Genomic DNA, 25,529 nt, shown 5'->3' on the forward strand with positions numbered 1-25,529 from the left:
CATGCCTGGCAAATGCACTGGTACAGCACATACAGCAAACGCCCCCATGGTGACGGCGTGAGCTCTGAGGCGATGCGCTACCTGCGCGAAACTAGCAAGCAATTGGAAGCATTGATGTCATACCAAAAACATCTGCATTAGTCATGTATCTGATGATAGTTAGCTTTTGGTGATATTAAAAACAGTTTTTGCTGCTGAGGTGGAAGAGCTATTTGTTGTGCAATTACGTTAGGGCCGGTAATTTATGTGTAATGGCAATTTGGAGTACAAATACTAAAAGTGCCGTTGGGTGTTTTTACACCATTCTCTTTCGTTTCGTTTTTATTTCGTTGCTTTATCTTGTAAATACTCTGAGCATTTAGATACTCCTGTTTAGCAGATTCACACATATACAGCACTCCTGAAGGCTTTCTGCAGAATTCATTGGTCACATTGGCAGGGCCTTGTCTGCTGAAGCTAAAGCATGTCTGAACTGATTTTAAATTGTTTGCGCATCTTTTGTATTAACTGCTCCAAACTGGGGTTTGGTGCTCCAAAACAAAGGTATCTTTTTCCTGTGGCCTGCTCCAAATTTGGATTTTCCTGCTCCAAAACCAATATTTTCTAGCTCCAAAAATTTCTCCAAATCTAATTTGGGCTGTTGCACCCCTGGTTGATGAAAAGGCAAAGACAATGAGCAAAGTGCATCTCCAGTGCAGTGCAGGCTGGTGGAGCGGAGCAAGCAGAGAAGTGCACTCGTATTCCATGCTGATTGGCAATCCAGCCATGGTCCTAAAATTATCACACTCCCTTGTTCACTGCCATCCAGGCGCGACCGTTTTCTTTTTTTAAACAACCGCGGAACATGAAATTTTTCAGAACAAAAAAAGATCAGGCATGCCCTGGTAATGCTTCATTGGGAGTGGATGGCAAAGAGCAGGTGACACTGCATTAGCGCGAGTCTTCAACGTCTTTTGCCTTGTGCTTGTGCTTGTGCTTGCTCTTGTGGTGATGAGACCGGTGATGCTTCTTGTGCTCCTGCTGTTCAGGTGACCTTCAAAGACAAAAGAAAAAGAAAAACGTTCCATGTGAACACAGAATCGGCAATCACTTTGTGTTGAACACAAAAATAAACCATGTGCTTCATAGCAGGCTCCACCTAAGGACGGAAATATGTGGTCAGATTTTTTGTATGCATGGAGAGAGAGAGAGAGAGAAATAACTTTATTGCGTGATAGCCAGTTATCCTAGACGTCGGCCAAGAGCCTTTGGGCTCTGGCAGCGTCTTCAGCCAGCTTAATGGCCCAGACTTGATCCACTGGGTCCGAGCTGAGCAATATGGTTCCCCATTGCTGTACACTAGCGATTTTGCGACCTAACGTCGCCTGTGGACAGGCCCACAGCATGTGTGCTAGGTCTGCCCTCTCCTTACACCGGTGCACTTTTCAGAATATTGCCCAGGGTAGTAGTGGCTGTACGCTACCCTACCGGGTTGGGGTACAAGTTTGTTTGCAGAGGTCGCCAAGCCACGGATTGAAATTTGCTTAGTGTAGGATGAGCTGGGGGGAAGTGGGCCCGCTCTCGCCTGTAGTGATGAGTAATGTCTCTGAAGGACGCGAGCCGATCCCTGCCCGAACAGCGAAGCGAATGAGCGCTGTGGTCATCACCAGCTCGGATTGAAAATCATCGAGCGGTGTTGTGCACGTATTCGTTCCCGGCCAAGCCGGAGTGTGCAGGGGCCCATATTACCGTATTTACTCGCGTAATGAACCCTACCCCCACTTGTCTTCTTGAGAATTTATTTTTGTCACTTTTAATAAAAAATTCAGCGGGAATATGTTTTTATCTCAGCATGGTTGCTGATCCCTTAGACCATCATAGTAATTTGTACGCGCGGAAATGCTAAAAACGCATTCCACCAAAAAGAAATCTATACAGTAGCAAGAGACGTGAGCACGAATGCCGTGGCTCACAATTTAAAAATTGCGCGCTTGCGGAGCGCCACCTTCTGAACGCAAAACGAACCTTCTTGAGCCGTAAAAACGTTCCTATGTGCGAACAAAGCGCAAAACGTACTCCGCACTCGTTCCCTGCTCTTTGTTGTTATGGCTGGCTCTGGCGGCGTGCGACCAAAACACTAACGTACTCCGCACTCCTCTGATCTTGAGGTTCCGCGACTTCATCATTACGCTTGTGGTTTTGTTGTTCAGCTGTGTTCCGACCTTTTTTTGTGATCCTAGTGCGCGCCGTACAATGGGCCATCACATGAACAACACATGAACATGAACAACACAGCCGGATTTAAACTGAAGGTGGTGGAGCGTGCGTTGATGCACTAGGAAACCGTGCGGCTGGGCGGCACTTCGTGTACGCTACGGGCGAAAACGAGGTTTTTGGGCGGGGAACAGGGATCGCCGTCTGTTTTGTGGGTCCAAAGAAGGGAAGTTTCCCAGTGTCGAAAAAGAGTTTTGGAGTGCCTTGATAGCACACAAGACGGTGCGCTGTGGGCCGACAACAAATGAGAGGCGGCAAGCGACTTTACTAAGGAGGATAGCTCCATGGCGAGTAGGGACCCACTAGCATGTTGCGAATAAAAAAGAAATTTGATTGCATAATTACCTACTTTTTTTACGAAAACGGCAAGGCTCTGACAGTGCTTCTCTTAGCAACTTTATTGTATGAAATTTCAACCTTTAAAACTGTTGCAATTTTTTCCCGCATAATGAACCCTCCCCCCAAATTCATGCCGAATTTTCTGAAAAAAAAAGTGAGTTTATTACGTGAATAAATACCGTATTTACTCGCGTAATCCTCGCACCCCTAATGTGAGCCACCAAAACTTGGATTTTTTGGTTCCTCGCATAATCCTCGCACCCCCAACTTTGCAGCGGCGAAAGTTGCCTGCTCGCGAAACCCGCATGGTGCACGCGCTCTCCAACGCGCGCCCTCCCCCACCGCCTCTCCGTTCGGCGGAGAGCGCTGTGTATCCAAGGCCATCCAGGCGCCCCAACAGCCTGCATGGCTACTCCCTAACAGGCGCCCTAACACGCTACTCGCACTGTACTTGAGCCGGTTTCGCGTGCGCGCAACTAGACTGCGTTCGCGCAGCCCGCTGTCGTGTCGTCGTGTCGCCGTCGTGGTCCCGTCGTTGAGCAGCAGCAGTCAGTGAGTCACTCGCGTCAGTGGTGGATATCCCGCTGCCATTTTGAGAACTTTTTGATCTCTTTGTTTTGTGCTTGGTGTCGCTTCGCCATGGGGAAGAACGCCAGCTACATTGCCGCTTTCAAATTGAAAGCGATAGAGTACGCGATCGAACACGGCAGCCGCGCCGCAGGCAGGCACTTCGGCGTCACCATCTTCAACGTGCGTTACTGGAGTAGGGCACGCACGTGACGCCGACGAGATAGGGCGCGCGCCAGAAAGCAAAGGCGGCAATTTCATGAACGCTGATCGACGGGAGACTGTTTACGTTGTAAGTAATAAAATAAAAAGAAATAGCTGCTGTTGGCAACACTGAGCTTACATATACAAAAAACGACCGCTACATTTAGCGGGACTGGCAGAAGGCAAATTGGCAACACTGTGCACCGATTTTTTTTTTCCCGCATAATTCTCGCACCCCTTTCTTCGCATTGACTTTTCCGAAAAAAAAAGTGCGAGGATTATGCAAGTAAATACGGTACGGTAGATATACCGTATTTACACGTTTGTAGGTCAACCCTTTTTTTCCAAATTTAACAATCCAATGTTGAGCGGTTGACTTAAAATCAAATTGAACTGTGTACCACTAGTAATGGAAAGAGAAACGAGAAATAAGGGGTGCTACGAGGTGGGGACAGCTTTGCACCCTCATTTCCATGGTTATGGTAGAAGCATAGCGTGTTAATTTACCATTGCATACATTTTGGCTTCAATAAAGGTGATGTCGACTTTGAAAGTTGACGTTCCTGATTTGTGCCCTTTGTCCAGCGTACTCAGAGCGACTACCCTCCCACCATTGCGTTCGGAAGTGTACTGAAGTGCATTGAATCAAGGGATTCACTAATACTTATTCCGTTTATTAGAGACAAACAAAACTCTTCTTGAATGCGAGTAACGTACTCACGAATAAAAGGAAATCACGAGCAGCTGCTTCCGTCAGCCACCGTGTTTGTTTTGGTATAACACGTCAGTTGCGGCAGGGGCAGCTGCCATTTGCTTCGATGGTTGTCATCTCGCAGCGAATGTGTTCTCATGATTGGGAATAAAGTTTCCCACTCCCAGCGCATGGTTATTCCGCGTGTTTATACAAAAGCTTTTCTTTTTTAACATCTATAGAGCGCACCACGAGTGCACGGCTCTTGTGGGGGCATTGATCATTGATCGAAGAGCCGTCGTATGGGGGGTATCGGTGGTTGACGGAAGAGCTTCTCTTTGTAATACAATTTTTTATATTTTTTTTGAGAGAGAGAGAGATTCAATTTGAGAGATGTAGGGGTCGACCTACATTTGAGTCGACTTACAATCGTGATAAACGGTATCTTGGTGAACCGCTGAACATTGTGAACCCCAGTCCTGAGAATTGCGGACGCCTCTGGGGAGATGCACCCACTTGTGCAATTTATAATAGCAGGCTTTGAGTCACTCACCACGTATTTGATTTTTGCGGAGGCCGTCATTGCCAAGGCAATGGCCACCTCTTCACCCACTTCCAGATCGCTCGTGCGGACCGACCCGGAGCTTATGGAATCACCCAGCCGAGTGACTACCACCAGGGCCATGGCATCGCAACCAAGGTAATCGGCCGCGTCCACATAAACCACGTCCTCCAAATTTTGTGCAGGGCTTTCGCCCTTGCCTGTCTGCGCTCCAGATTGTGGACCAGGTGCTGGCTGTAACTAAGTCGCTCCCGTTGAGCTAGCCTTTGAGCCTTTATTAGTTCACTGAGGGTGTTGTGAAGCCCCAGTGCGTCGAAATTCTCGGTCGGAGCAGTGATCGGGATGCCTAGGGCCTGCTTGTAGATCCGTCTAATGAGAGTGTCAATTTTTAGTTTGTCTTTTTTTCTGGTGCAAAAATGGTCTCAGAGTTATGCCCATTGGCCTGTATTCAGAGACCAAAAACCCGTATACTGGACACTGTGGGGATGGGTTGCATTCCATTTGTGAAGACCTCCGAGGTGTTTGGGTCTGTACGTCTTCCCCTAGTAGCTAGTAGTAGGCCTGTAGAGCAACAGTTCTGATTTTTGCGGGGAGCAGCTGAGGCCCCGAGGACTTACATACCGCTTGACCGCCTCAATGCCCTGTTGTAAGATTTCCTGAATGTGCCCGTCACTGCCTCCGCTGACCCAAAGCGTGACAGCGTCCACATAGAGGCTGTGTTGCAGGCCATGGATCTGTTCTAGTATTTCGGAAAGCCCCATCATGGCTACATTAAAGAGAAATGGGAACAGGACTGAACCCTGTGGAGTCCCCCTGCTCCCGAGCTCGACGAAATGCAAATTGAGTCCCCCTACTGCCAGAGTAGCTGTGCGTTCACAGAGAAAGTTACTAACGTAGGTAAAGTCTACGCCCGTTTCAACGGACCCTCTGAATCCTGAAAAAAATGTCCGCTGTAGCCAAAGTATGCCATATCCGACCGGGGGGGATGAGCCTTAAAGTGGGAGCACTGGCACTTGCAAAAGGCCTAGCGCGTGCGGTCAAGCGTGTAAAGACGCATGATAAGCTGAGCAAATAAAGCAAGAATATAACTAGGCGCAATTATTAACCAGTTATAAAACATCAGTCGTGGCCATCTGAATTAGCTAGGCTCTTTTAAATCCCTCTACGACGAGGCAGGTTTTCCCGAAACCGTTCGTCAATCAAACCGGATCGCTGCCTGACGCTCACCCGAGGCAGCTTCCACATTTTTAACGATTTTAGTCTGGTCACTGAAACAGCTGTAATGAAATAATCTGATGACGGACAGTTGTGAAATCGAAAGTTAGACCAGTTGGACTGCGCATGGTTACTGGCAGATTGCACGCAATGGATTGGAAACAACCCCCCCCCCCTACTTGAGGCATTTCTTACCTTTTTCACCGAACGGAACGGGAACGATGCATGCGTGGGAATAATAACGACCGAACTTCACTGAACCAGTTTTTTATTACATGAAAAAACTGACGAGGGCAGCCTCGCCTCCCAGTGCACAGCTTTGAGTATTCGATAGCCCTGTTTTCAATCTCACCGGAGTCGCGTTTATCGGCAGCGGCCTTGTTCTTGACAGTAGAGCGGACCATCTGCTTAGACAGGCCTGTACTTCTGGCGATGTCGGCCTGTTTTTCCTCATGTTCGATAGCGTTAATTACGCTTAATTTATCCGACAGTGAAATCAGCTACCCTGCCGCTTATGCCGCTGGTCGCACAAAAAAAAAAAAAAAAAAAAAGCCACTGGCATTGGCTTGGCTTGGCTGCGCAACAACCCGGCTGCCAGCAATGTTGCCAGACATAACAGTTTTCTCGCCAAAATAAACAAAAAAAAAGCATATTGGGTGCCGGCCCCACGGAAGTCCGCTATAAACATTCAGTTGAAACAATTTTCGCCTAAAATTTGGTCTGTTGTAGCCGATAGTCTGCTCTAGCCGGGTCCGTTATGAGCGTAGTCGACCCCATTTAAAATGCATGGGGACCAGACAAACCAACAGAAATAGTCTGTTGTAACCGAAAGTTCGTTGTTGCCGGATCCACTGTAACGAGCGTAGACTGTAGTTGTATACGCATTTATAAAGGCCAAGCCTGCCCAGATTGTGAAGGACTGCTGTGCGCTTAACGTTGTCAAATGTCTTAGTTAAATCCAATGCTAATATGGCCCTGGTATCTAAAGTGGAACAGCGTTCCCCATCAATGACGTCATGCTTGAGACGAAGCATGATGTCCTGTGTTGAGAGTTTTGGGTGGAACCCGATCATGGAGTGAGGAAAGAGACCATTTTCTTCCATGTAGATGGTGATTCAATTTAGGACAGTGTGTTCCAATAGTTTCCCTACGCATGAAGCGAGGGAAATAGGTCTAAGGTTTTCGATCTGTAGTTTTTTGCCTGGCTTTGGTATCATGACGACCTTGGTCGTTTTCCACCAAGCCGGTAGTCGCCCAGTCTCCCAACATACGTTCATGTATTGTGTGAGGGCTTCAACGGACTTGTCATCTAGGTTTCTCAGCATTTTATTTGTAATACCATCAGGTCCAGGAAGTGCACAATGCTAAGACAGCACCCCTAACTTCACTTACAGTGATGGAATAGTCAAGGAGGGCATTGTCATTGCCCCTGAAGGGAGGAAGTGAGTTCAAATTATAATTTTTGTTGGATCTGTATTTTTACCCAACATTTCTTTTTATGTTGGGGTCAGAGTTGCAAAACTGTGACCCCAACATGAAGAAAACCGACGTTGGGGTCACTCTTGGAAAAATAATAGCATCACGAATGTATGGCTGCTGGAAACAAGAAGTAAGGTAAACCGAATAGAAATCAAACATGTTGAAAGGTTTTTCCTTTTTGTTTAGGCTTTGTGTGTCTTTAATCCATGTGAAACTAAGAAACACAACCCAGACAAGTGAGACTTGTCATCACCAATAAGTATGCAAGCTAGGATGGGCCGTTTGAAGCTAATAAAAAGCTAAAGCATCCAAAGGAAGCTAAATTTTGCCACTGAACATTTTTAACGCCACACCATTGCAAAGGCTGATGGATGCCTTTTTTTTTATCAGCAAGTAACTTCATTCTTGCTGCCACATAGAAACTACTAACAGGGCAAAATCATCATGAACTAGTGCAGCCTGACCTTCATTACTTTCTCTAGAGGACCACTGTGAACCAACCCGACGCTGGCATCTTAAGCGGTAACCACACGCACGTGCCTGCGCGCTCGGTTCTAGCACATGCGTTCTGGTGTCGACGAGGGTGAGGGCAAGCACCCACACGGAGGCAACGGAGGTGCATGAAAACACTGCTAATGAAAACACTGCTACAATGTCATCGCAACACACATAAACGTCAGCTTTTCATCTTACAGCAAAGTAACATTACCTTAGCTTCGAACTAAAACACAGCTGCATCGCCGCTTCGCTAAGCACACCCGACGGCGGAGAGCCATGTTTGTTTCCGGCTGACGGGTTGACGAAGTTTGATCGCGTGCGTTATTATTCGCCGATAGCGTATTTTGCTGATGTGACAAGGAGGAAGTGCATGCACCGAAAAAAACTTTTGCAGCTAACAAAGCAACTACGCCGATTTATCACAACGAGGAAACGGGCAGCGGCAGCGACGTTGTTGTCTGCAGCCACCGGCGGATTCCCCCACTGCCGCGGCCACCGCCACCCGCCCTGCCCGTTAAATGGAAGCGCAGCGAGCAGCGGCTCTGATTGGTCTCGGCCGGTAGGCACGCAGGAGAGCGCGCCAAATATCTGGCCATGCCAGACCTTCGAGAACGCGACGACTTCGCCTCGTGCCCTGTCTCCGGCCGTCACGAGATGACGCACGGGAGGCTGAGCGCGTGGAATCGAGTGCCCAAGCGCGTGCGTGTGGTTACCGCTTTAGGGATGTCTTGGGAAGGGCCCCTCTAGTATTAACAGCAAAAACCCTCCAAGTCCCTGAAAATACCAAGGCCAATTTGATCTTTCGAAAACATGCGGTAAGCACTGCCTTGGTGAACTATACTACAGCAAGCTCTATCCTGGCGCATTTAGGGGGGGGGGGGGGGGGGGAAGAAATGAAAGGAAAGGTTGGCAGGTGTAAGCACTGCTCTGAACAATACGGCTACGAACTGCTGGAAGCATTGTAAACCTTCCAGGGAGAAATCCTATGCACAGATGAACCTTTGCAGAGATGTACCAGAGATGAACGTTGGGCCAGCCGGGTCACAGGGAACGTGGGCAATAACAAAGGTCAACAGGACAGGAAATTTTATCCCCAGGAATACTGGACTCCCACCAAAAATTTACCATTCAGCTCAACTAATTACACCACCCAGACACATGCAAAAAAATGTGCTAGATGGTCCGAACACTCCCAAGTAACCATCAGCAGCTTTACTGCGGCAAAATTGAAAATGTCAGGTCATGCACAGCTGTATAACCTGTTTTAAGAGCAACAAGGGTGTGATATAGCGCTTTATGCTTACTGGCTGGCAACGAAACATTGTGTGTGTGGTCCCTGATTCAAGATTCTAGTGACTCTGGTGTGCCTGTGAGCCTTTGCACAATCTCAGAAACAAGTGCAGCGCCTTTAGTACGAATACCAGTCGACCGAGCGCCATTAGATTTCTGAGGTGGGGGCACTTGTTGGGTAGTGCACTGAACTCTGAACTTGGTGTGAAATGGGAAATTGCTGGCCCTTGCCCCCCTCGGGGCCCACTTGATGTGGAGTTTAATGTTCACTTTGTCACCTGTGAGGCAGATCACCAGAGTGGTAAGTAGCAAAAAATCTAAGACAAGTGGACAAATCCAAACCCATGCATACGACGAGAAGACCTGGCATCCTTCACAGAAGCAATAATAATGTTTCCGCATTCCCAAGAAAAGAGGAATATTTGCCTCCGCCCTTACTGTAGCTCTCCACGTGCTGTCAGCGGCCAAAGATACCAAATGTTTAGGCTACACAAAGTGTGGTGCACCTGTTACAGGTTATTGCAAGCCACACTCTACATGCTAAAATGCTGCATTGCGGCACACCATCACGTCGCACTTAACCAGTCCCCACAAGGCTTAGCAGCTCAGTGCAGTGTCTTGCCTTGCTCAAACTTGTTCAAATTTGCACCACACCCACTGCCAACTCACCAACTTGTAGCCACGCTTCGAACCAAGGGGCCTGACCTTGCGTGCAGGCAATAAGGAAAGGTGTAAGTAGCAAGCACAGACAACTGATGACTTGCAGTTAAATGCTGTGCAACACTTTGTGACTTTTTTTCCTACGTGCCAGCAGATATCGAGGTGTAAGGTTGTAAAGTACAATAGTTGAATTGAATTCGGGGGTCTATTGTACCGAATCTACAACCTGGGCTGCGAGTCACACCGCAGTGGAGGACTGGGGATTAATTTTGACACCTGGGGATCTTTAATGTGCACAGAAATGTCAACACATGGGTGTTTTCGCTTTTCACCTCCATCACAAAAGCAGCCACAGCAGCCAGGATGAAATCGACGTCCTTGGGCTCAGCAGCAGAACGCCTTAGCCACTGAGCCACTGCGGTGGGTCAAAGCATGCTCGTGAAAGTTCTCGCATGCGAACTGGATATTGGCACTTACAGGCAGCATTCCTATGGCGTGTTCAACTCCTACTTTACCTACCCTTCCCCATTCAAACAGGGCAGAAGGACAATGCCCCAAGCAAGGCTTTACACTGGTACCAAAAACCAAATAAGTTCAGGACTGCCCCAGCCTTTTAAAAAATTCCGCTTGTTTCAGATGAACCTGTAGCTCCTGAATTCCAAGTTGGAGCACTGTGACTTGCAGGTCGCGATGCTCATATGTAGTAATCTTTGTGACCACCCTTGTTTAATATTGCTGCACTGGCTCTAAGGAATAACTCTTTATCAGTACAGTACCTGCCTAAACATCGAAAGCTTCACAATCTAGGAGAAATTTGGGGCAACCTGGAGCAAAAAGCGTTTGCCCAAGCAAGTTGGAATGTTGCATGTTGTTAGCACCACTGACCTGCGCGCATGGCTCGAGTTGCTGGAATGCCTGCTTTCTTGGCGTAGACTGCTGACGCTGGGGCTACGGCTTCGCCTCCTCTTTGACACGGAAGACATCACCGACGACTCTCTGTGGCTCCTGCTGCTGCTGTCAGAAGTGTGAGGCTGCCTCCTGGCCTCGTCTCTCTCCGGAGGCCTACAGGGCAGGCGAAGGGATTGCGCGCACCGTCAGCGAGACACAACTGCCTGCCAACGAAAGCAGGGGCACTTTCCCAGCACGACATGAAGAGGCACAGAACGAAGAGGCCTCGCCAAAAACTACGACTTGAACTTGGAACATTGGCTTGTACAAATACTGTATTTCTGCACGTATAACCTGTCCTTGCATTTAACCAGCTCCCCCATGTTGCACCCGGAAAAAAGAAAAGAAAAAGAAAGAGACCCACGTACTGGCCACAACATTGACCACAGAATGGAACTTTTTGAAATGTATAAAGGAATAAGGTGTACTGTGCAATCACATTGTGTTTAATCAGATAACAAACATGAGAGAAATTATAAGCCTTTTTTTCCCCTACCAGTCTATATAGAATGCATTATTAAAAAAAAAAAGTACGGAGGCAAGAAAGCATACTGCTGTTCAGCAAACATATATACCAAGCTGATTACTTGCCGGTAGCAGCTAGGTCATCAGAAGCTCCCCTATCGCTTGTGCGGGGAGTGGTGCCTTTCATTTAATCATCTTCAACACTATAGCATCTAACCTTGAATAGGAAAACGCACTCACGATAAACATGGGATGACACGGGTTCAAGACTGAACTCTAAGACTTCACTTCATTTTTTCTTCTGACAATAAGCTGGCTAGGCTAGAGCAGGAAGAAGATTGCAATGATGGCTGGTGAAACTAGAGAATGCCCCACAATGTGGCCCACATTGTGGTAAAGCTGCACCCCACGGCAAAATTTGCATAGTACGCATAGTATGCACACCTCACCTTTACACTCAAGATTTGTCAGTTATTGGTGCATGTTATGCACAGGAAAATATGCGACATACTGTGAACTAAAGTTTATGCGCGTGTCATCAGGGTTCGCCATTTTGTGCTAGGCCATTTAACAGAGCAAGCTAAAACCACGCTCCACCAGATTTTGTCGAGAACCAGCCCAACCTGATTGATAGTGGGGTTTAACGTGCTAAAGCTACACCTAGGCTGTGAGGCACGCCGTGGTGGACAGCTCCGGTCCACCCGAAATCTCTAATGTGCATCGGAATCTCAACATACGGGCGTTTTCACTTTCCGCCTCCATCATAGAAGCAGCCACCGCTGTTAATGTTGAACCCGCATCCTTGAACTGAGCAGTACAATGACGTAAATCAGCTGAACCTCATTACAATAAGCTCAATTCAAAACTTCACTGGTCATTCTTAGCTTCCACAGGCATTATTCTTTTGTAGGATAACCCGAATATGTAGAAGGGCTTGAGTTCAGGCTAACTGGTATTCCATATTTGCAATTCCAGCGCATGAAAAAACACATTGACAGAAGAGACGAGGATAAGCTCTTCTTCTTGTCTCTTCTGTCGTTCGTGTATTTTAGATGCGACGCTGAGAGCATCTCTTGTCGGCGGCCCTGTTCTCCCTGCGTGCGTCCGTCGTCGTCGTCCGCACTCTCCTCCGCTCACCCCCTCTCCTTTCCGATAGCGAACACTCTCTCGCGAAGGGCATTAGATTGGATTTGATTGGATTGGCTTGGATTTGGATTGGATTAAAGTGGATTGTGTTGCGTCATAGCCGCGGCAGACGCACTGGTGCCGGCGCATGCCCAGGTGAGAGTGAACACTCTCTCTCAACATCTGCGAGTGTGTGGCCCAGCGCTCTCTCACTCCGCCGGTGGGCGGCGCTGCGCGCGGTGCTGCACATGTACAGTACTTTCTCTCTCCACGGTCTCCTCTCCTTCGGGCGCGCTGCGCATATAACCGGTGTGCTGCTCTCTGGCGGCCTCTCGGTCGACGGTTGCTCTCCGCTTGCGCTTGAACCCCCCCTCAGCGTCGCATCACACCAGGGTTCCCGCGAGGGGAGGTGGGCGTAATTTTTCTTTTGTGCACTAGAATTACAAATACCGAATATGTACATGAATAGCTATTCCAAGCTCAAGAGCACGAAGACATGAACAGGTCAAGCATAAAGATGTTTTGAGCAAAGGTTATGTGGCCAGGATTCCATGTATTTTCCATGCCCAAGAACAGAGACTCCCAAGGCTCCTAGTGCCTTTGAAGTGCAAGGCATTGGAAAATGAATGTCCCAGTGCGTGTCAACACCAAAGTTGCACACTATTTAAAACAGAATTTGGACCCCAAGCTTAAACGTAGCCTCACTGGGATATGTATCCTGAGTAGCTTAGTTAATAACAGGCACCATTCTCAAGAACAAAACACGACTTACACTTCAAGTTTATATGACTGATTCCTTGAATATGCAGCAAATTAGTTACCACTGGCACTATTTTCAAGAGCTACAGAGTCAAAATAAAAGTGTGCGCATGTATGTATGTGTGTCCCTTCTTTAGGGATGGCCGCCATCAACACTCAAGAAATAAAATTTCACCACACCACTCGGGCAAATACTGTGCCACCTCTATGTCAAGAGCCCACAGCTTCGCTGGTCATCCACCTTCACAGAGCCGGAATGGCTCATGATTGCTTTTTGTTTTTTAATTCCCCGGCCCTACTTGTGCCTACACTACTTCTAGTCCTGTCACCATATTCGTGTACTCAGCAGACACAGACAGCACAACATACCAGCTAGCCTACTTTATGGCTTTGCTAAAAATACGGATTATAAAAGCGTGAGCAGGCCCCCCTGCATGCCGATTCTCCACACTCGCCACCCGGGGCGCGTGGTTCGGAACTACGCTCGACGAGTCCATTCTTTTGTTCATGTCTTGAAATCTTGGGCGGCGAACGCGAGCACATAGAGCAGAAGAGGCAGCCCAGAAAGTGCAGGGCAGTCTGCTGGGCAGGATGCGGAACTTTTTAAGATAAGATCCGACTACACCTATGAATGCGATCAGTATGAATCGAAATCGCACAAACATAGATAACAAAAACTCATGGTGCTCTTCCACAAATTCACTGCATTACACTAGAGTTGCACCAGCTGGCATGCTACATTGAACACTAATACTGAACACCAGCAAACACTTAACACTGAACATCAGTGAAGGAAAGTTTGACATCCACCTGAATGCAGCCAAACGGCTACAAAGGAAAGCTATGACACGGGTCATTTCTTTTTTTTTCTCAACTGCGAAGTTTCTGAGAAAGCTGTTAGCTTTCCTTTGTAGTCGTTTGGCTACATTCAGGTGGGTGTCAAACTTTCCTTCATAGAAACTTACTCCACCTTGGGGCTTTCCCCTAAATCTGGTCGACTGAACGCCAGTGCAGTGAACAGAAAAACGCAATAGCTGAGGAGAATACAAGTAGGCCTTCTAGTTCTGTTTGGGGGGAAACAAAATTACTATTTCAACTGAGTGGTAGTCCTTTCAGTGTGCGTGTATGTGTGTGTGCATATGCATGCATGTGTGCACGCACGCAGGCACGCATGCAAATTGAGAGTTCAAGGAAAGCTAAACCTTGTAGTGGAATCTTCGCGCTGTTTTCCTTCAGAGTACCGTGCGGTGGAATCTCCAGTATCTCCATCTTCAGCCTGAAGCTGCTTCAAATAGTCAGTTTGATTTTCAATGACTTCCCTGAGAATCTGTCGAGAGAAAATAAATTGAATAAAGAAAGAAAAACAACAAAGCATAAATCCAGCACTTCAAGCACACAGCCTCATAATGAGCATAAAATGCATTAACCTAAACAGACATCTTCACTACTGCCGAGAAATATATTTGAAGTTTGCTGCACTAAAATGATCATGCCAGAGAAGTAATTTTTGAATGGGATACTATTAAAACATTATAGGGCCACAAATGTCATAACAGAAGATTTTTAATCGGATGTCAAGCAAGTATGGCACAGCCATGAATTGATTTTATCAGCAGCCCAAGCATTTAAATAAATACTTCTGCAATAAAAGGAGCCACTTTATATGCCCGGATGTTATGCTCATTTGTGATGTTTCCAATGTTCAATAATCCTCTCAGTCTTTAACTTTACTGTTTTCTCAAATTTTACAGAGAATTTAATGTATAAGCACAAGGAAATTATTGCATCTGATTTCTTCCTGAGTTCATTCATGATGGTTCGAACCATTGTGTGTGCCAACTTTTCCCTCACTGTTTGACTAGATGGCAAAACAAAACATTTGACAGACAACCACAAAAAGTGATCCAGCAGCTGTAGGCATGTATGAGGGACGACCCCGCACAATTGCTGCAAATTTTGATTTGGGATAAACCACAAGTGGGGACCAAATAAGTTTCGTACTGGCTTTTATAATGCTCCAAGCTAAATGGTTCAATTTGAGTTCACTTTCGAAGTAAAACAAGATGGGAAGGGGGGGGGGGGGGGGGGGGGCGTGTTCATAATGGATCAAAATCCAACACACCAAAAAAGCACTGCAACAAGCCTTGATACTGCAGCTTGACTTCTGGTAACACCAATGTTTTACTGGCTATTTAAAGGTCAAGATTTTAATGTGCAAGCCAAGAATTAAAAGCCAAACAGTAGGAGTTGCCGAAGGACTGCAATGAGCAGCTAAACGGGCATTCGAAGAAACATTTTGAAGAGTTGGGGGGAAGTGGGGATGCCACCCCTTCCTGGATAGCTTCAGTAGAGAACTTGTATAATTTTACAGAATTTCTGAGCAAAACTACAAACGTTTCAGTTTGATCAGCCTCCACATTGATCTTAACATCCCGAATAATTCTCAATGCACCGCGCGATGAAGTCCCAGAATCCCTTGCAGCCCCCTGCAAACGCCTACGAACGGCGATGTCCCCCACCTCTGTGTACGTCTTGCGGGTGATGTGCACGTTCTTTGCTCGGTACGACTGCCGCCGCCTCTTGTAGTCGCGCATCTGGGATTTCAACTCCAGCTGGCTTGGTGGGCGCTGCTCGTCTGCAAAGCACCACACATGTGGCCCTTGGTGCAAGGGTAGAAAACCCTAGGGCCGCAAAATCGCTCCAGTGCCGTCCGTTACATAAACCAGACAGGAGCAGTTGGGGGCCTCTGGGAGAGGCCTTTGCCCTCCAGTGGATTTAGATAGGATGCTGTAGTAATGGTTTTCACCCCTTTATCCACAGTGAAAGGCTGTGCACAAGCTTCAGTTAGAGCTAAGCATTGTTTCTAAAATTACTGTGAAGCACTACCTTTCTTTTCTTTAACCATAACGCAGTAAGTTAAAAACCAGAAAAAAAAGTTTAACCTAAAGCAGTAAGTTAAAAAGCAGATTACTACTGTTGCAAAGTTTATTACAAGGTCCGTGTTTTGATATTGTAAAAACCTGCCAATTTTTTTTCCCTCATTGTTTTTTTTTTTTTTTCAATACATGCATTTTCTTCTGTGCCCGCCGTCAAAGGGGTTTGAAGAAGTTGATTCCCAGCGGCCACACCTCCCAAAAAGAGGCCTTTTAAAACAAGTTGCGCCTCACACACGCATCCCATACCTGCAGTGGGCTTCTTCTCAAAGTCGACCTGCAGGTCCTCCAGCCTCACAGAGGATGTCTTGTTGGTCGCCTTGCCCCTCTCCACTACGTGGTCGTAGATGGCAAACCTCTCGGGAGGGGTCAGCTCGGAGAAGCAGCGCTCCATTGTCAGGGGCACGCCGCTCTTCACCTTCTGGCAAACCTCAGCTGTTCGCAGCACACAAGCAGTGTCGCTCCGTTAAGAAACCCCACAGCCTTGGCGCGGCAACAATGACGGGCCCAGCAGGAGTAGCGGCAACGCGCAGCTCTGTGTCCCAATGGACCACAGTGCAAACAACGTAGGGAGGGAAAGCAACTGGACGGAAAACGGTGCTGATACCGTCCACTTCCCCTCCACCTTGTTTGCACTGCAGTCTGCCGAAGATGGAGGGACACTAACTCATTCAGCCTTCCTAGTGCACACTATGGCTCACAAAGGAATGCGCTGAACCATGAACAGCTGAACACTTATATTGGTGCTTACATGTCGAAGCTACTCCTGGATCATGAGATGCACCCTAAGGGTAGGCTGCACATCAACTAAGGGCATTATAAACACATGAATGCTTCACAGGTTCATAAAAAACAAAAGCAGATTTTTTTTCCCTTGCCGCCATCAAGGAATGTAGCCCCCTGTAAGTACTGCACAAGCATGCTGTAGAAGCACTTCTAAAAGCATTGTTTTGCGCTGGCTTCAACTTAGATCCACTTTGGTTTGTGTCCCACACCAGCATGTTTTCAGACATAAAGCCTTCCAGTCCAACCATCCCCTTCAGCGCATCATTTAAACCTCGCACTGAGTTGATAACACACAGCATTTAGAACACCTTAAAATAAATTTTTGCAACAGCTATTGCCATGAATGTGTGAACCTGCACCATAGAAAAAGAGGATGGGTAGCCGAATATGCTGTTACCAAAGTAGTTTGGATGCCAACAGAAAAGACGCATCAAGTACAAAACCTGCCTTGGCAGGCTACTCAATCATTTAGGGAAAACAATTTTTGTCAAGAATAAAAGGATATCTTTAAGCGAGGATACGCAAGTCTTGCCACAAAGAACAGCATTAGAGTGGCCGCAGAAGAGGCAACGTAGGCTGAAAACAATCTGCAGAGTTAGTACAACCCACTTTAAATGTAGAAAGGCTCTCACAAATGCTGCACACACTGAAAACCTTAAAGGAGCCATGAAGAGAAAACACAAGTTTGGTTCATTCAAAAGATTGTCTCTTTAGAATCATACTGACACCACTTTTAACGTAAACTTCGCTCAAATAAGCTACATAATTAGGAAAAACGGGAATGGTCATGCGACCCACCAGCTCATTTCCCGCAACAGAACCTGTGATGTCACATGGGCTAAGCTCTGCGATTGGCGGAGGCTGGCAGAAGCAGACGCAAATTAGGTAGAGCTTACAAACCAGACGAACGAGCGATTTGCTCTTAAATTTAGGGCACATTCTTTACAAAGCAATAAGAATGATGGGACAAACAGTGGAAGTTACGAAAGCACATGTAAACATAGAAGTACTGATGTGTACTGCTGTTCGTACTGCGTACAGCATGCTTGGTTTCGCTGCACAGCACTACGGGGCTTGGGGTTGTCTCAGACGACACTGGCGATTGATGCAAGCAACGGTGTCTTACGTGACCCCATTTGTCGAGCGAGCACTGTTTCAGGGAACGAATATTTTCTCCCAGAACAAAAACAAGCCAAGTTTAAATACGGGCAAAAACAAACCAAACGTTTGCCACGGTATGGTGGCGCCATCTAGGTTACGGAACGTAAAAAAACGCGGGAACAAACTAACACCGCTGTACAGGGTGGAGACAACCTTTGAACTGTCCCGTGCCGCCGCAATTGGGCCAACGGGCTCAACGCGTTATTCTTTTCGTTTCCCACGAGACCTAGCAACGCGAAACAGACAATATGATTCAAACTTCTTCAGTAAACCGCGTTGCGGCGATAATTTTAGCGCGTTTTTGACACAATGACTTGCTTCGGCGGCGAGCAAGCAACCCAAAATGGCGGCGCCAGCGTATACGTGTCTCTACCCTGTACGGCGGATGCGTGAATGAAGGTATTCTAGGCTGCAGAGTGCTCAGTTCCTGTGATGTCATTGCAGACCCCGAAGACAAACGATTTAGCGGGAAAATCAAAATTTTAACTTAAATTGTTTAATTTCTCAGTGAATAAAGCATCGTTTGTATCCGGACAAGCGCTGGGGGCACTATAAAACACAAAATCTTTCGAATAAAACCAACTTGCATTTTCTCTTCATGGCTCCTTTAAGGATTTACTACTGGCAAAAGGCCCGTCGAGACGGACTAAGTAATGCAACGCTTTTCTAGCTCTGCAATGATGTTAGTGTGATTTTGTGCAGGTAAAATTTCCTTACACCGTCACACAGTAAGAGACATTTAAGAGACAATAAGAGACATTTCCTTGCATGCACAGAAATTAATGGAGCCCATTAGCAACTACCGAATGTCATCTCAGTGAAGTCACAAAATGGGTGCTTGAAGAAGGCCCACTTTAAATCATTTACACCACAAGGCAAACTGCACTGAACACAGCAAGTTCAAGTTTCCAATTCATCGAAGGCGCGTACAGCCTTTTACCATACCTGGCACATCTCCTCTGAGGGCTGCATTTGTTATTATTTTGGTTTGTGTTTCCATATCTGCAATAAAACACAAGGCAATCAATTAAGCAGATTCAAATGCTGACTGCCTGGTTTCACCTCACCTATCAGCACTGGGACAACTGATGTCGAGTTTGTATAGAAGAAATGGGAGCTTGGTGGGGCAGCCTCCTGCATTTCACAAAAGACATAGACACATATTACTGCCAAGCGGCATACCTCTAACTAGCCAAAAAAATTTTTGTGTCTGACAGAGAACTTTAAAGCTACACAAACAAACATCCCAGGCTACTACTGGCTACACAAACTACTGGCACCGCCAGGGATTGAACCTGGGCTCGAAGAGAAGCAGAGTGAGAGCCCGTCGTCCTGCCGACTAAGTTACGCCCACAAGTGGCGACAGGGAGACAGACGGTGGTTTGGATTCAGCATCTTAGGGGGGGGGAGCTTTTTGGAGGCGACACATGAAACAAGAGTGAGGAGGAGGTAGTGAGAGCGATTACGCCATAGCCGCGTCCGCCGTTCTGGCCCGGCCATGGCCGACGCTGCTGCGTTTGGGACGCCACCCCCGCGAATCCCGGGTAATGGCTGGCCGCCTCTGGTTTCACCCTTTGTAGAGCCACATGTGTGAATTCAAGTGACGCCGCATGGGTAACCACTGCGAGTGTCGTTTACAGCTTCACAGTCCAACCACATTCACATTGTGGATTGGAGCCAATTTTTTCTAAAGCACAACAGATTAATAATAAAACTGAACACACAGTGCAAGGGCGATGCGTGGGGACTTTCCTGCTAACTCCTTTTGGCTTGCCTTCTCGCAAGAACACCCCTATGCAACGCGCCCTTTCACTGTTGGCTTTCCCTCTAGGAGACACAGGTGCAACAGGGACTCACCTTGTCCATTCCCAAACCTAATGTGTTTGCTCTATTTGGCAAGGAAAGTGCCCTTGCTAGAAACCGGTTTCCCCCACAGCGACTAACACCACCAATGGAAAAGCCTCGCAGGAAGTTGAGGCCTTGTCCTCAACACACATTCTATGCAGGCGTCCACTGTTGGTCCCACGCTCACTAAGCCGCGATTGTGCTTGCACGTGACGTCACCCTCTTCTTGCCTTGATATGCCAGCGATGAGCCTAACCATCTCGATCTCTGTGCTGCTTTAGATTCCCTCTCATGTTACTGGTTGGCCTGAAAATCTGCATGTGATGTCCTGACTGCACATGCAATAAACACCGCCCGTGATGTTAACACTGTCGCTTTCTGCCTCCTTTGTCTGTCTCCGTGAACAACGGACCCACCAAAGTTGGCGCTCGCACGTTGTGGTCGCTGAGTGCAAATGACTGCGTAATGGGAATGAATACCGTGAATCCTGCAGATTATGTAATGAGTCAACGAAACACCTATGGGGATAATTTATTAATGCTGCACTAACCTGCAAAGCATAAAAAGCTAAACATGAAACAGGGCACAAGTATTCATAAAAAGAGTTGGTAAAAATCTTAAAAAACCTATCGCTCAACATGATGACAGATCTTAAGTGAGATGGCAAAAAAGCTAGAACGCAAAAGATCTAGCTTGCCACGAAACTAGACTGTTATGGAATGTGAGCAGCGACTCTCGTGCACTAAATTGCGAGAGTGACTTCATCGAAATTGTCGAAACATTCTTTTGAACAAATAAAGGTGAAAGGTGTGAGCGAAGGGAGGACTTCAAGTGCTAAGACACTGGGCAAGCACATAGCTTAATATAAGGCAGGAAATGCTCTAATATGAAGATGGGCCACAAACAGAAGATGCTGGGTGTGAGCAAGCACAAATTTGATGACTAAATTTTTCAAGCAGAAACTTACCTTCTCCTGCCTGCTGTAGCCCTCTCTGAGATATGCACAAAGGTCAAGGTGTGCATTTAATGACGCAGCAGGCATTGTGTGTCCTGGGTCATAAGGGCACATCACGTAGCCCTTCTGAAGTGGAGAGAACAAGGATGTGAGTGAAATGCCTTGACATGACGCAAAACAAGAAAAGCTTTGCGCTAGCGCATACACACATACAATAAAAATAAGACAGGTGAAAATGAAAAGTGATTTCAGTTTTACTTTCTAACACAATTTATCTGACTGCTCAATTGCACTTGGCCCGACATTAGCGTCTGTTGATACACAGGGCTCACCCCAAGCGAGGCACGGAGCTAAGAAAATTCACGCGCACAGTATGCAGTGTTTTACAAATTCCATCGAATAATATCCCACTTAGCTACACGAATAATATCCCATTTAGCTACACATTACCTTCATTTTGTTATGCTGTAATCACGTAAAGTATTCACAGGCAGCCTAAAATTAATCCATAGTCATCCACTATGGCATTCACGTGCAGATTCCTATAATTCCTACTTTCCTCCCCATGTCAACATTGCTTTGGCACCTTATTCGTATCTGCCACTGAAGAAAATGTTTTAATGCAATAGGTGAACAATGCCTCTTATGTGGTTATTTTATTTTACAAAAACTCCGAAAGCTTTCTGGGGAGGGTTATACATAGGATACGGGGATTACATTGGTATCACAAAAATTACAAATATAACACAAATAGAACTAAAAACGGCAAAAATTAATTATGTTGTATTGGCCAAAACAAACAGGAAAAATGAAAAATAACAATATGAACAGTTATCTGTAGACTAACTAAAACAAATGGAGACGTCATTCATGACTGCAAGAACTGAGTGAAAAGGGGCCGTGAAATGACATATATTATACACGAATATTACTGCGCAAACCAGCAGTAAAATTCATGGGACTTGGTTCAGTAACAATGTGCAACGGTAGTTAATCCAGTCTATTGCGGCAAAAGGTACGAATGAATGGGAAAATGCAAGGGTACGGCATATGATGCGTTTTACCTTGCATGAATGGTCCCAACGTGGAAAAATGGCTATGGAATCACAGATGAAGTCGCTATGAAGGGACACCTGATAGTACAGTTCCTGAATTAGTGTTAAAGGAGCAATGAAGAGAAAATGCAAGTTGGTTTTATTCCAAAGATTTCGTGTTTTATAGTGCCCCCAGCGCTTGTCCGGATAGAAACGATGCTTTATTCACTGAGAAATTAAACAATTTAGGTTAAAATTTTGATTTTCCCGCTAAATCGTTTGTTTTCGGGGTCGGCAATGACATCACAGGAACTGAGCACTCTGCAGCCTAGAATACCTTCATTCACGCATCCACCGTACAGGGTAGAGACACATATACGCTGGCGCCGCCATTTTGGGTCGCTCGCTCGCCGCCGAAGCAAGTCGTTGTGTCAAAACCGCGCTAAAATTTTCGCCGCAACGCGGTTTACTGAAGAAGTTTGAATCATATTGTCTGTTTCGCATTGCTAGGTCTCGTGGGAAACGAAAAGAACAACGCGTTGAGCACGTTGGCCCAATTGCGGCGGCACGGGACCGTTCAAAGGTTGTCTCCACCCTGTACAGCGGTGTTGGTTTGTTCCCGCGTTTCTTTACGTTATCCGAACCTAGATGGCGCCACCATACCGTGGCAAGCGTTTGGTTTGTTTTTGCCCGTATTTAAACCTGGCTTGTTTTTGTTCTGGGAGAAAATATTCGTTCCCTGAAACAGTGCTCGCTCAACAAATGTGGTCACGTAAGACACCGTTGCTTGCGTCAATCGCCAGTGTCGTCTGAGACAACCCCAAGCCCCGTAGTGCTGTGCAGCGAAACCAAGCATGCTGTGCGCAGTACGAACAGCAGTATGCATCAGTACTTCTATGTTTACATGTGCTTTCGTAACTTCCACTGTTTGTCCCATCATTCTTATTGCTTTGTAAAGAATGTGCCCTAAATTTAAGCGCAAATCGCTCGTTCGGGTAGTTTGTAAGCTTTACATAATTTGCGTCTGCTTCTGCCGGCCTCCGCCAATCGCAGAGCTGGCTCGAATGACATCATAGGTTCTGTTGCGGGAAATGAGCTGGTGGGTCGCATGGCCATTCCCTTTTTTCCTAATTATGTAGCTTATTTGAGCGAAGGTTATGTTAAAAGTGGTGTCAGTATGATTCTAACGAGGCAATCTTTTGAATGAACCAAACTTGTGTTTTCTCTTCATGGCTCCTTTAAGCGAGATATGCTGCGACAATGCGATAAGGCTACAAGCTCAGCACGATTTTTTAATGCTGTTACACTGGTGTGATGTGAGTAATCAGAAAAGATGAAGCGTAAAGCACGATTCTGCAGGGCTTCTAAGTCAGTTATTAGATATGCCCAATGAGGGTCCCAATGACTGATGCGCACTTTAGGGTGTATTAGTGTAGTGTATGCCAACTTCCGTAAGTGCACAGGAGCATGTCTGAGGTTACGTTTGAAGAAAGCACGAGAGCGGTTTGGAGATGCGAGTACTATATGGTTAATGCGATTATTCCATGTGAAGTTACTGGTTAGTGTACACTATGGTATTTCAAGGTGGAAGTTTTCTTCATGAGGCTGTCGTTTAATACGTAAGATGCTGAATTGTTGGAGCTCAGATTAGTAAAGGACAGTAATTTCGTTTGGCAAGATTATAGGCATTGAACAGGTTGAGCACCATGTGTTATAAGCATTTAGGTCAGACTGAGTAACGTCGTGGTTAGGTTGGATTGAATTTTTCAGTATATTATGCAGTCATCCGCAAATAGTCTGATGTTAGATTTAACACAGTCTGGTAGATCATTAATATAAATTAGAAAAAATAAGGGCAAAAGTGCACTTCCCTGAGGCACATCAGGTGTTACGCGGACAGAGATAAGGTTGCCACCTGCCGGGCTTTGACCGCTCGTCCAGTTTTTAGACACCAGGTTAGTTGCTGGTCTGCACTTAAAACTGGCCGTCATTGGCCGGTTTTTTGGTTATCGTGTCAACTCAGCATACGACAATAAATAAGTGTCAACAAGCTGTGCAAAGACGTGCGAGCAGATAAAATATGCGAGTCTGCGTGCATACTCAAGTAGAGAATATCATAGTTCAAGTAAAGAAAAAGAAATGGAATTGGGCTGGCAATGCAGTTAGACAAATCGCCAACCGGTGGATCACCAGGGCAGCAGAGTGGATACCAAGAGATGCGACTAGAAGGGGAAGGCCAACAACACGATAGAGGGACAGAATGAGGAAATTCGGGGGCAAAGAATGGAGTTGACCAGAGCAGGACTGGAGCAGGTTGGAGGCCAGTTGGGAGAGGCCTTTGTCCTTCAGTGGACCTGAACAGGCTGTTAATGATAATTATGAAGACGATGACGTTGCTCGCAAACGGCAGCTTTAAAAGCTGAAAAAAGGTGACACCAGGTGGAATTGCAAGCTGCAGTTGCATCACGGGAATTAGGAAACAAGAGCTATACAATACTCCCCATGACTACCGAGCAAAACAGACACGAGAGACAACACCGCGCAAAAACCATCATTATTAAAATACATGCGAGGAAATTATGCCACACGACAGTATCAAGCCAAAGTCTGCGTGATAACCATGAACGTGCCCTGGCATTTCCTTTTTGAAAATTGGAAATAAGCTGGATTTGGAAATCAGCTGCTCACTGTGGGAACATTCGTTGCAAAGCCAAATAAAAGATTATACTAGTTCTACGACACATTCCGTAATACAGCGACAATTGATATGCTGATATATTCACTTCAATGTTTTTTAAGAGTCCTAGGACAGTCACATTCTTGTGAGCCTTATGTGCACCGATTTGGCGGCAATTTGGTGCACAGCGCGGGCACCAGCACGTTTTTCATCTGTTTGGGGGAGCGCAAGGCAAGTTTATAACTTGCACTGCGCAGCATCAAAGAGGTGTTTAAACAAAAAGTACAGGGCTGATTGAGCACTATGGTACCTCCTGCACCTTAACTATCCTGAAATGGCTCAAGAAGTGAGCGCTAAATTAGACAGACCTCACGTTAGTACTTTGTCAGTAGTTCAATACATTCAACAGCAACCTCTGTTTCTGGAGCGATTACAGGGCACGTTTACCAAAGTGTGACATGCAAAGAGGAAATCTGCCTCTCCCATTTGATAGTTCTGATCAGACCACGGTCAGCGCAAGGATTCCCCTCGGACATCAAAACGCATATGAGTTAGGCAAATCACGGCCCGCCACCGTTACTTGAAGGAGCGCAGTACAGGCGATGCTGTGTTTTTAAAACCAAGGTCACACATTTAACCATGCAAACATATTTCGCCGGTACAAGACAGCAGTGGCAGCCACTCCCTGTGATGCTAGGTTTGTGGACGCACCCACAACACGGTATCATGTCCAAGCAATGAAGTGAAGCACTGAAGCGTTCAAATACTCATTGAAGACTACTATTAGAACCGATGCGAAGTTTTTTAAGAACACTAAACCTACACTGGCATACGCACCTTCTTGAGAACGTCATCTTTGGACCATTTCAAGCTCTCTAGGATTGCGTTCAGCTGTTTCTCGCTGGTTTGAATCAATGACTTCAGGTTCTGCAAGTCCGTTTTGCGCTTCGTTAATGACATCACTGCAGTACCAATCCAATAAGTTAGTGCTAAGTCTCGTAAGCTCAAAGGCAAGCGCGCAACACACACGCAACACGACCTGCCGCCATGCGCTCATCCAAGACAGGAGGCCCTGCACCTCGA

General features: G+C 46.5%; 1 protein-coding gene across 1 annotated transcript; it reads right to left on the reverse strand.

Annotated features, from left to right (window-relative positions):
- Positions 1 to 790: 790 nt before the first annotated feature.
- LOC144152909 (U11/U12 small nuclear ribonucleoprotein 48 kDa protein-like) lies at positions 791 to 25,529 on the reverse strand. Its single transcript, XM_077684460.1, has 9 exons — positions 25,284 to 25,529; positions 20,748 to 20,861; positions 19,003 to 19,069; positions 18,881 to 18,937; positions 16,238 to 16,423; positions 15,575 to 15,690; positions 14,258 to 14,382; positions 10,644 to 10,820; positions 791 to 1,033 (listed from the first exon to the last, which is right to left on the reverse strand). The coding sequence occupies exons 1-9, from the start codon at positions 25,404 to 25,406 to the stop codon at positions 931 to 933; spliced, it is 1,068 nt and encodes a 355-aa protein (XP_077540586.1). The 5' UTR covers positions 25,407 to 25,529; the 3' UTR covers positions 791 to 930.

The sequence above is a fragment of the Haemaphysalis longicornis genome, unplaced genomic scaffold (genome assembly GCF_048455015.1).
Source record: "Haemaphysalis longicornis isolate Haplotype H1 unplaced genomic scaffold, Haemaphysalis longicornis Haplotype H1 scaffold_9, whole genome shotgun sequence".
Classification (NCBI taxonomy): Eukaryota; Metazoa; Arthropoda; class Arachnida; order Ixodida; family Ixodidae; genus Haemaphysalis; species Haemaphysalis longicornis.

Excerpts from the sequence above, each read along its gene's own strand:
- LOC144152909 (XM_077684460.1), bottom strand. The coding sequence starts at position 25,406 with ATGTCATTAACGAAGCGCAAAACGGACTTGCAGAACCTGAAGTCATTG. Across the intron at positions 18,938-19,002 it reads AGTTGTCCCAGTGCTGATAG|ATATGGAAACACAAACCAAA; the intron begins GTGAGGTGAAAC and ends GTTTTATTGCAG. Across the intron at positions 16,424-18,880 it reads CCTCAGAGGAGATGTGCCAG|CTGAGGTTTGCCAGAAGGTG; the intron begins GTATGGTAAAAG and ends TGCTGCGAACAG.